General features: G+C 44.9%; 1 protein-coding gene across 4 annotated transcripts in view; it reads left to right on the forward strand.

The window, feature by feature from the left end:
* The window catches only part of LOC135091624 (protein PALS1-like), a 59,044-nt gene that overhangs the window by 12,927 nt on the left and 36,117 nt on the right, over nucleotides 1-10,000 (forward strand). For 2 of the 4 annotated variants that reach the window (XM_063989392.1, XM_063989397.1), the window contains exon 1: nucleotides 7,383-8,593. The exons of the other annotated variants lie outside the window; for them this stretch is intronic. In XM_063989392.1, the coding sequence (XP_063845462.1) occupies nucleotides 8,562-8,593 (32 nt within the window). In that variant the 5' untranslated portion in view covers nucleotides 7,383-8,561. Of the gene's footprint in view, nucleotides 1-7,382; nucleotides 8,594-10,000 lie in introns of those variants that run through there. 4 annotated transcript variants of the gene reach the window in all.

Here is a 10,000-nt window from a genome sequence, read left to right on the forward strand (position 1 = left end):
TATGTGACCTGACCTTTACCGGGGCGACCAGGCGAGCGTTGAGGGAGTCACCAGGTCAAGGCTTACCTGTGATACCGGGACCGTGACTAGCCTGTAATGGAACACAAAGAAAGAACGAGCGGCAGCAGACTTGTTGGAGCTTACAGGACTGACAAGCAAGAATATTTAAAGAAAGAGATGAAAGATTGTAAAAGAAACGATTAATGGGATGAAATACGATGATGTTCTGTGGATATAAGGGATATGGGCGTCTTTAGGGTTATTTTAGGGGTACTTGGGCTGGTTTGGGCTAGTTTTGGTATGTTTTTTTTTATACTCTCCGTGTATTGGATATTTTTAAGACTGTTTTAAAGATGTTTGGGCTGATTTGGGCTTGTTTCGTATTAAGACAAAGTATTTAGGACCAGTTTAGGGATGTTTGGGCTAGTTTAGGCTTTTTTTTTTGAGGGGGAGCGTTTTCTCAGTATACTACACTTCTAGGAGTATTCCTGGAGATTTGGGCTGTTTTAAAGCGTTTGGGCTGGCTTGGGCTTGATTTTAGTTTGGGCTTGTTTTTTGGGCTCCTTTGGGCTATTCAGGGTTTTAGGTTAACACTGGACTAAGAGGAATGTGAGCCGTGGGATTTGGCAGGGCGTGGCTGGTTAAGAGTTTGGTTGTCGGCCGTTTCAGATTTTTTCTTTTTTTTTTTTCCTTCGGTGAGTTAAGTTGGGTCATGTTACGTTAGGTCAGGTCGGGGTTAAGTTAGGTCATGTTAGGTTATGTAGGTTATGTTTGTCTCTTTTTTGTGTGTCTTTGTACTTCAAGATAACTTTGTCGTCTGCTTGTCTGTCTATCTATCCCTATATCTATCTCTGTCTGTCTGTCTCTGTCTATCTATGTATCTATCTATCTGTATGTCTATCTATCTATCTATCTATTTATCTCTCTATTTACCTACCTACCTACCTATCTATCTACCTATATATATCTATCTATCTATCTATCTATCTATCTATCTATCTATCTATCTATCTATCTATCTATCTATCTATCTACCTACCTACCTGTCTGGCTTACGCAATCACACCAACCACAAGTAAATAACAACACCTGAACAAACTTGCACCTGCCCTTCTTGCAACACCACGTGCTTGCTTTACTTGGCTTACCTGGCGGAACAATATGCGGGCCACCTGAAGAAGACCTGCCTGTGTGTGTGTGTGTGTGTGTGTGTGTGTGTGTGTGTGTGTGTGTGTGGGTGTGGGTGTCTTCCTGTGGCCAGTTGGTGTTTTTTGGAGCCACATTTTTGCGGTCCTCGTGTGGCTTGCCTTTCCACGTAGTCACTACAGGACCAGAATTTATCGTTGGTTTTTTAGAACATGTTGACTCTAAGCTGGAGGACGAGGAGGAGGAGGAGGAGGAGGAGGAGGAGGAGGAGGAGGAGGAGGAGGAGGAAGGGACACTAAGAACGAAAAGGATAACAGGATATATGAAGAAATGGACATGTAGAAGGTGGAAGAAGAGAAGAGAAGGATGAAATAAATAGAGGAGTCGAAGGAAGTAGAACAAGGAGGAGGGGGAAGGAGGAGGAAGGGTGAATAGGAGAAGAACGACAAGATATATCAAACAATGAGCACCTAGGAAACTGTGTGAAAGAAGAGACTAAATAGAAGGGAATAAGGAAAGGAAGAGAGAAAAAGAAATAGGAAAGCTGCACGAGAATGAAGGAGGAGGGAGGAGAGAGAGGAAGAGAAGGAGAAAATCGAGAATACTAGAGATGGAGGAGTGGAGGAAAAAAATATGATAGTAGAAAAAATTGATAAGAATGGAGGGATGGGGGAAAAATTTGAGAGACAAAGAGAAAGAAAGGGAGGGACTGTTGGAGGGAAGGGAGGAGAAAAACTTTGGGCTTAGGAGAATTTAGAAAGGATGGAGGAAGAAATGGAGGAACTAGAGAAAAAAAGAAGGATGGAGTGTTGAAAGATTTGGAAGATTGCTAGAAGAGAGAGAGAGAGAGAGAGAGAGAGAGAGAGAGAGAGAGAGAGAGAGAGAGAGAGAGAGAGAGAGAGAGAGATTCTTACCTGGCGGAGCAGTGTGAATATTTTCAAAACAGGAAATGGTTGCTTGACAAATGCTGTAATAAACTTTAAGAGTCAAATTTCTCAGGAGCTGGACGGGATAAAAACGCCTTGGTTCACATTATTAATAGTGGTGATGGTGGTGGTGGTGGTGGTGGTGGTGGTGATGGTGGTAGTAGTAGTAGTAGTAGTAGTAGTAGTAGTAGTAGTAGTAGTAGTAGTAGTAGTAGTAGTAGAAGCGGTGGTGGTTGTGTTGTTGTTGTTGTTGTTGTTGTTGTTGTTGTTGTTGTTGTTGTTGTTGTTGTTCTTCTTCTTCTTCTTCTTCTTCTTCTTCTTCTTCTTCTTCTTCTTCTTCTTCTTCTTCTTCTTCTTCTTCTTCTTCTTCTTCTTCTTCTTCTTCTTCTTCTTCTTCTTCTTCTTCTTCTTCTTCTTCTTCTTCTTCTTCTTCTTCTTCTTCTTCTTCTTCTTCTTCTTCTTCTTCTTCTTCTTCTTCTTTATCACCATCATCATAATCTTCTTATTATTATTATTATTCTCCTCCTCCTCCTCCTCCTCCTCCTCCTCCTCCTCCTCCTCCTCCTCCTCCTCCTGCACCCCCTCATCATCATCATCTTCTTTCTTTATTATTCTTCTCCTTTTCCTTCTTCGTATATTGTTTGCTTTACCACCACCACCACCACCACCACCACCACGTCCTGGAGTTGTCACGTGACCCAGATTCGCGTCATCTCAGGTGTGTTGCGGCAAGGCTGTGTTAGAGGGAAGGGGGAGGGAGGGTGAAGGTGACCGCCACATTCCTGCACTAACTGCGTTTAGAAGGAGGGAGAGAGAGAGAGAGAGAGAGAGAGAGAGAGAGAGAGAGAGAGAGAGAGAGAGAGAGAGAGAGAGAGAGAGAGAGAGAGAGAGGGGGGGGAGGGAGAGAGAGAAACATACAATTAAAAATCACAAAAGGAAATGAAGCGAACAGTAACTTCAAATCAGAGAGAGAGAGAGAGAGAGAGAGAGAGAGAGAGAGAGAGAGAGAGAGAGAGAGAGAGAGAGAGAGAGAGAGAGAGAGAGAGAGAGAGACTTAACCCTGCACTAAATTCTCCAGCAAACCACACTAACGAACAAAGAAACAAACAAACCTCGCATTACTTAAAGTGACGCAAGTACCCTACAGAAATTCAGGAAAGTCTACAGAAATTCTGGAGACTGTACAGAAAAATCAGAAGTCACAAAAATAATCCTGTCCCCTTATTTTTTTTCATTAAAATTCTCTGAGAAGGTTGAGGTTTTTAGGGCGTGAGAGAGAGAGAGAGAGAGAGAGAGAGAGAGAGAGAGAGAGAGAGAGAGAGAGAGAGAGAGAGAGAGAGAGAGAGAGAGAGAGAGAGAGAGAGAGAGAGTTACATAGGGGCGGTGACCAGTGAGTGTGTAGTATCAAATAACGCCTTGGAATAACTCAGAACTTCAAGGGCGTATTGTTTTGAAAAGCGAAGAAGCACATATGGAATCTATCGTTCACTGAGACACAGAACTTTTAAGACTGGGACGAGTTTATGCCTTTTGAAACGGGGACGAAAAGAAAAAAGAAAAGACAAGACAAAAATAGGTATTGAGTGTTAAGAGAGAGAGAGAGAGAGAGAGAGAGAGAGAGAGAGAGAGAGAGAGAGAGAGAGAGAGAGAGAGAGAGAGAGAGAGAGAGAGAGAGAGAATAAAAAACGTGAAGATAGATAGGAAAGAAAGGAAAAATAAATAAGAAAGAACATTACGAGAAGGAAGGAAAGAAAAAGAAGGAAAGGGTGAAGGAAGGAAGGTGTAGGAAGGTAAATATTTGTAGGGAAGTGAATGGAAGGGTCGGCCAGCAGGTCAGTGAAGTGACAGGTGAGGTGAGGTGAGGTGACACAAGGGGTGAAGGCTGAGGTGAGGTGAAAAGCCCTGACTTGACACAGAAGGTTAAGTAAAACACTAATTGACATGAGGTAAGGTGACATGACAGGAGAACCCAGGTAAGGTGACATGGTGAGTGAGAGGTGAGCTGTGGGGTAACATTGCAGGGAGAAAGGTGAGGTGAAGTGGCATGATAGGAAGTTGAGGTTAGTGTGTGACTGGTGATCAACATGAGGTGACGTGACATGGGAAAACTTAATTGAAATGACATGACAAGTTAAGGCAAGGTGACGGGAGATGATGTGCCACTGGGAGGCTTCTCTTGATGTGACATGACAGATGGAAAACTCAATTAAAGTGACATGAGGTGACATTACACTAAGGAATGTTAAGGTCAGGCAAGGTGACATGACAGTTGAAAAATTGAGTAAGGCAACGTGACAGGTGAGGATGCTGAGGTGAGATGGCAATCTGAGATGCGTTTGAGGTGACACGTGGCGAGGAGACATTGCAGGTGAGGTGACGCAACAGGTGGGAGGTGACGTGAGCCAAATAACGCTTCCTCTCCTTTCATTTATATATATTTATTTTGTTTTATTTTATTTTATTTATTTTTTTCATTATTATTATTTTTTTTTTGCGAGGATGGCGTCCAGGTCCGAGTTGGCCAGAGAGAGAGAGAGAGAGAGAGAGAGAGAGAGAGAGAGAGAGAGAGAGAGAGAGAGAGAGAGAGAGAGAAGGGGGAACTCGAAATTCCTCTTATCGTGAGTAATATTGCATTATTTTTCATTACGCCAAAGGAAATATCTGAAGATTGAGTGGAGGTCGTGAAGAAAGACAAATGGAATCATGACATGTTCTTCCTCTCACCTCTCATGGAACTAATAATGTAACTACTTTTATCTTGACTTGTAGCTTTAAATATACCCAAAACTAGAAAAATTTACACGTGTATGAATTAAAAAGTCAACATTTCTACAAAGATACATGAAAAAATACACCACGATTTTTAAACTTTCACGAAATTTAATCCCCCCAAAATTAGATAAATTAAATTTTTTAATGCACATTAAAGAAACCATGATAAAAACCTCAACTGTTCTAAAAAATAAATAAAATAAAATAAAACACCACGACTTTTAAACTTCCTCGAGCATTAACCAAGAATAAAAGGTAAATTTGCGGAACAATTAACGCATGTATATGAGAGACACTAATTAACCAGGTGAGTCTCGGCGTCAGGTAAAGGTCTCAGGTAGTCAGTGAGGTATGGATTAGGGGAAGGGACGCGAAGGGGCAGGTAGATATGGTGGGGAGGGAGGAAGGAGGGGGAGGGGGTGTTGGGGAGACAGGACGTTGGGTGTGTGGGAGTGTGAGTAGATATTTTTTTCAGTGTTTGTGTGTGTGTGTGTGTGTGTGTATGTGCGTGTGTGGGTATGTGGGTGGGTAGTTATAGATTATTTGGGTGGATAGGTGGATGTGTGGATGAATACACTGACTGGTAGATGGATAAGGAAGACGGTGAGTGTGTGTGGATGGATGCGTGGATGTGTAAGTGGAGGTTTAGATGAATTAGTGAGTTGGATAAATGGATGGGTGAATAGGTTAGTGGATATCTTAATGAATGTGTGGATGTTTAGCTAGTGAATGGGTGAGTGGGTGTGTGGGTGTGTGGATGTGGTGTGTGGCGGGGTGGATGTTTTGAATGGGTAAATGGGTAAATGAATGGGTAATGGGTAAATGGGTAATGGGTAAATGATTGATGGATGAGCCAGTGAGTGTGTGGATGTATAAGAGGGTGGGTGTATGGGTGAGGGAGTGAGTGGGTGTCTGGGTGGATGAATCATTGTGGTAAGTGGGTAAGCGGGGTGGGTGGGTGAGTGTGTGGGTGTGTGGGTGGCTGAGTGGGCGGGATGGAAGGTCTGACGGTCTGACCTCACCGTCCCGGCAGCAGAGGAAGTGGTGTGGCGGGGCGGGGCGGGGGTCTTGTGGGTGTCAGTGTGAGTGTCTGGCTGGTTTAGGGCATGCTGCTGTCAGAGCGCCTTCCAGGGGGCTTCCAGGGAGGCGCTGTGTCACGGGGAGAGTTCCTGGAAGAGAAAAGCAAAGGATACCCACCACGTTATTTCAAGTTTCGCCACGCCTGATCTCTTCCTCCTCCTCTTCCCTCCTCCTCCTTCTCCTCCCCCTCCTCCTCCTCCTCCTCTTCCTTTATCACGGACGGGAAGAGAAAGGGACGAGTCGGTTAAAAGATCACGTATAGCTGGTGTGTGTGTGTGTGTGTGTGTGTGTGTGTGTGTGTGTGTGTGTGTGTGTGTGTGTGTGTGTGTGTGTGTGTGTGCGTACGTACCTTGCGCAAGTTGCCTCCTTAGGAATGTTTGTCAAGTAGAGTTCGCCCCTTCCCTCCCTTCCCTTCCATCCCTCCATCCATCCATCCGTCCCTCCCTCCATCCGTCCCTCCTTTCCATCACCCCCTCACTCCCTCCCCGGAAATAGGTGAAATGAAAGGAGTCTGACGAAGAATTTGATGAGAAAGAGACCGAAAGCAAGACAGGAAGAGAGAGAGACAGGGAGAGAAAAAAAGAAAGGAAGATACGAAACACACCAACAATATTTATTCCAGGAAGTTTGGGGTTATCGCGCTTTTCACCTTCATGAAGTTCTCCTGAAGTGACGCTGCCCTTTGTTATTCCTCCCCTTGGTTCGGTTGTAAGTGACTCAACCTCCCCAACGGCCTGACTCGCTCTGGTGACTCGTGCGGGTTCTCGGAGTCCTTATTTCTTGCGTCCTTTTCGCTTTTTGTCCAGAGGGGGAGTTGGAATGCTGCTGGCGGAGAAAAACTCCCCAACTTCTTTGCCAGGATGGAAGTTAGACGTGCTTGTTATACCTCTCTCTCTCTCTCTCTCTCTCTCTCTCTCTCTCTCTCTCTCTCTCTCTCTCTCTCTCTCTCTCTCTCTCTCTCTCTCTCTCTCTCTCTCTCTCTCTCTACCCAAACCTTATGCTCCGCCTCTCTCAAGTCCACAGCACGTTTTTCCTCCCTTCCCTATCCCCCCCTTTACCCCTTACCGTCTCTCCCCACCCCCTGTACCCACAACCCACACCCACCCCCTCGCACCCACCTGCCTCCCCCACCCTCCGCCCCACCCACCCTCGCATACCGGCCCTTACACCTGTGCTGGGGCGGACTCAGGGCGGCAACACAACCCCTTGAAGCTCTCCCTTAAATACCACCTCCCATGCACCCCTTAGCGCCCTGAAGTCACGTCCTGCGGTAGTTAAGGGATGTCAGGGTGCGTGGCTGCAGGAGGTAAAGGGAAGGGAGGAGTAGATGGGGAGTGAGAGAAGGAGTAAGATGTTAGGGTGGCGGCGCAAGGCAGTCTCTTCCAGTCGGCGGCTATTCCTCCCCAAAGCGTCCGCCAGGCAGCCACACTCGCCGCGCCAGAGGTCCTCCCGCAGTCTTCCCGGTGCTCTAGTAGCCTCAGGTTCCTTCACGCTGCGTCCTTCGTGTCCCCAGCGGCACTTGAGGTCCTGAAACTTCAAGCGCTGCGTAGAAGGAAAACTGTCAAGGAATATTTTGTGTCTCAGGATGTTACTGTGCTTGAGAGGCTTGAGTCGTGTGAGTGCATGTTTTGGCCGCTTAACGAGTGGAAAATCTTAAATGTCACATAATTTCCCGTGTTCATTGCCCGTGAGTGCGTTCATCTGCCCCACCGCTCACGTTCCCTCGCCCTGAACAAGAACGCCGCATGACGCTCACAAAAACAGATGAAAGGAGCGTTGCGTCGCGAGGAGCGTGTGTACCTGTCGCGTACCTCAGCAGCTGCATGTGAAAGTCCCTCCTGAAGAAGTGCGGGGGTTGTTTTAGTGAGTTGGCGGGGCGGCGGCAGGAGCGGCGGATGTCTCTGTCTCCACGCGGGGGAGGAGTGCGGCGTCTCGAGAGTCTTGAAGTGAGTGAAGCAACGCCTGAGGAGCACCGGGAACACAAGAGTCTTGCCATTTAAAAAAAAAGTGAAGCAGAGTAACACACCAAGAAAAGCAACAAGGAATAAATGAAAACATCATAACCACACAAGAAAGAAAGGAAAACAAACAAAAAAGATACATTTCTGATCAGATCAACTTTAGAAAGTCACGAATTCACTGCGAAAAAAGGAAACGCAAGGCACACTTACTAACAAAAAAAAAAAAAAAAAAAAAAAGAAGAAGAAGCAGTAGTAACTCACACACAATAAAAAATCAAAATTGTCAAAAGTAACTTCGAAGAAAAATAATCGAACCATTTTATCATCACCTTCGAAACGTGACAAAGAGAAAATAACTGAAAATCCCCATATATACTTAAAAAAACACATGCCTAAAAATCCATAAAAAGATCTCACTCGCTGCAGTATCAACGTGGGAAGTGACATGATCCTCCTCTGAATCCTCTTATAAGTGTTTGGATTCCCCTTAAGTGGCATCAGACCCTCCGTGCGTGACTTACTTTGCCCCGCGAGTGCGTAGCTTCCACACAGCCACCATGGACGAGGGGGAGGACTAGTCTGAAGGAGGAGGAGGAGGAGGAGGAGGAGGACTGTGAAGTGAGAGTGAGTGAGAGGAAGAGGTTTCGTGGATGAGAGTGAAGTGTCCTAAGCAGTCATGGTCACCCTCATGATTCTCGACATGTTCAGGTGAGTGTCAGTCTTGTTGTTCAGGTGTGTGAAGGTGTGTCGTACCTTTCCGTTTGAATATCGTACATGATTGGAACTATTTCTCTATTGTATTTTATTTACTTGCTTTTATTTATTTATTTATTTATTATTATTATTATTTTTTTGTTAACTGCATTTTTTTTATGTTTATTTAACTTTGGAAAACCTCACTAACAGAAAACACCTAGTTATTTTATCTCATAGGCTTTCTCTGATTTAAATGTTCCAACACACACACACACACACACACACACACACACACACACACACACACACACACACACACACACACACACACACACACACACACACACACACACACACACACACACCTGTCCTCTCCCATGTATACCACAGTTTTCACTCCTTTCCACTCTGATACACACCTACACTCCCCCCCCCCCACGTCCCCCATACTCACCTGTTCCCTCATGCACACACCTGCCCCCAATATATACCCTATATAGTCTCACCCTCTCCACCCCAACACATACCTGCTAATCTCTCTTTCACGCCCCTGCACACCTGGCCACAACACACACCTGTCTGACCTATCCACAGCCTCCCACACCTTCACTCAAACTCAGTAACGATTTCTTTTTGTCTTCAAGTTTCTCCTTTTCTTCATAACCTTTTGTACATTTTTTCATTGTGTTTTCACCTTCGATTCCTCGTAAAGATGCCGCGACACTTGACATACTGAAAGAATAGACGGCAGGGGAGAAAGTGTTTCGGTGGTACAAGAAAACTGGTCCTGCCTTGAGTGAACACTTTCTGCTTTTCATTCGTGTGGATTTGGCTCGAGAACTTTGACACGGGGCTGCTGAGGTGTCGGTGAATTTTGTCTCTTATTATTAGTTTTATAAGATGTGGGAAGTTGTATATCGTGAGTCTGGGAATGTGTCTTGAGTGTGTGATGTGCCTTGTAGTGCTGTCAGATATTTGAATAGTTGATAGGTGATTGGTTAGTGAAAAGATTACATAACTACCCTTTTTATTTTGACTAGAACTAAATTTTTGTTGACATAATACAGCAACGACCAAAAATAGACAGTTGAAAAATACAAATAAAGAAATGCAGTGTTAGGTACAAAAATACGAACGGAAATTATTCATAGCAACTATTTTGAGCACATACACACACACACACACACACACACACACACACACACACACACACACACACACACACACACACACACACACACACACACACACACACACACACACACACACGTTTCCATTTATGCTGGTAAAATGATAGCAAAGTAACTCTAAAAATTCCTTCAGTAGACGAATCAGGAAATTGGAAAGAAAGTGCAACTGCTGCCCTTAAACTTTGCCTTAGCGAACAAAAAGGCGACGCTCACTCACATCCTCGTCGAA

Source organism: Scylla paramamosain, chromosome 38 (genome assembly GCF_035594125.1).
Source record: "Scylla paramamosain isolate STU-SP2022 chromosome 38, ASM3559412v1, whole genome shotgun sequence".
Lineage (NCBI taxonomy): Eukaryota > Metazoa > Arthropoda > Malacostraca > Decapoda > Portunidae > Scylla > Scylla paramamosain.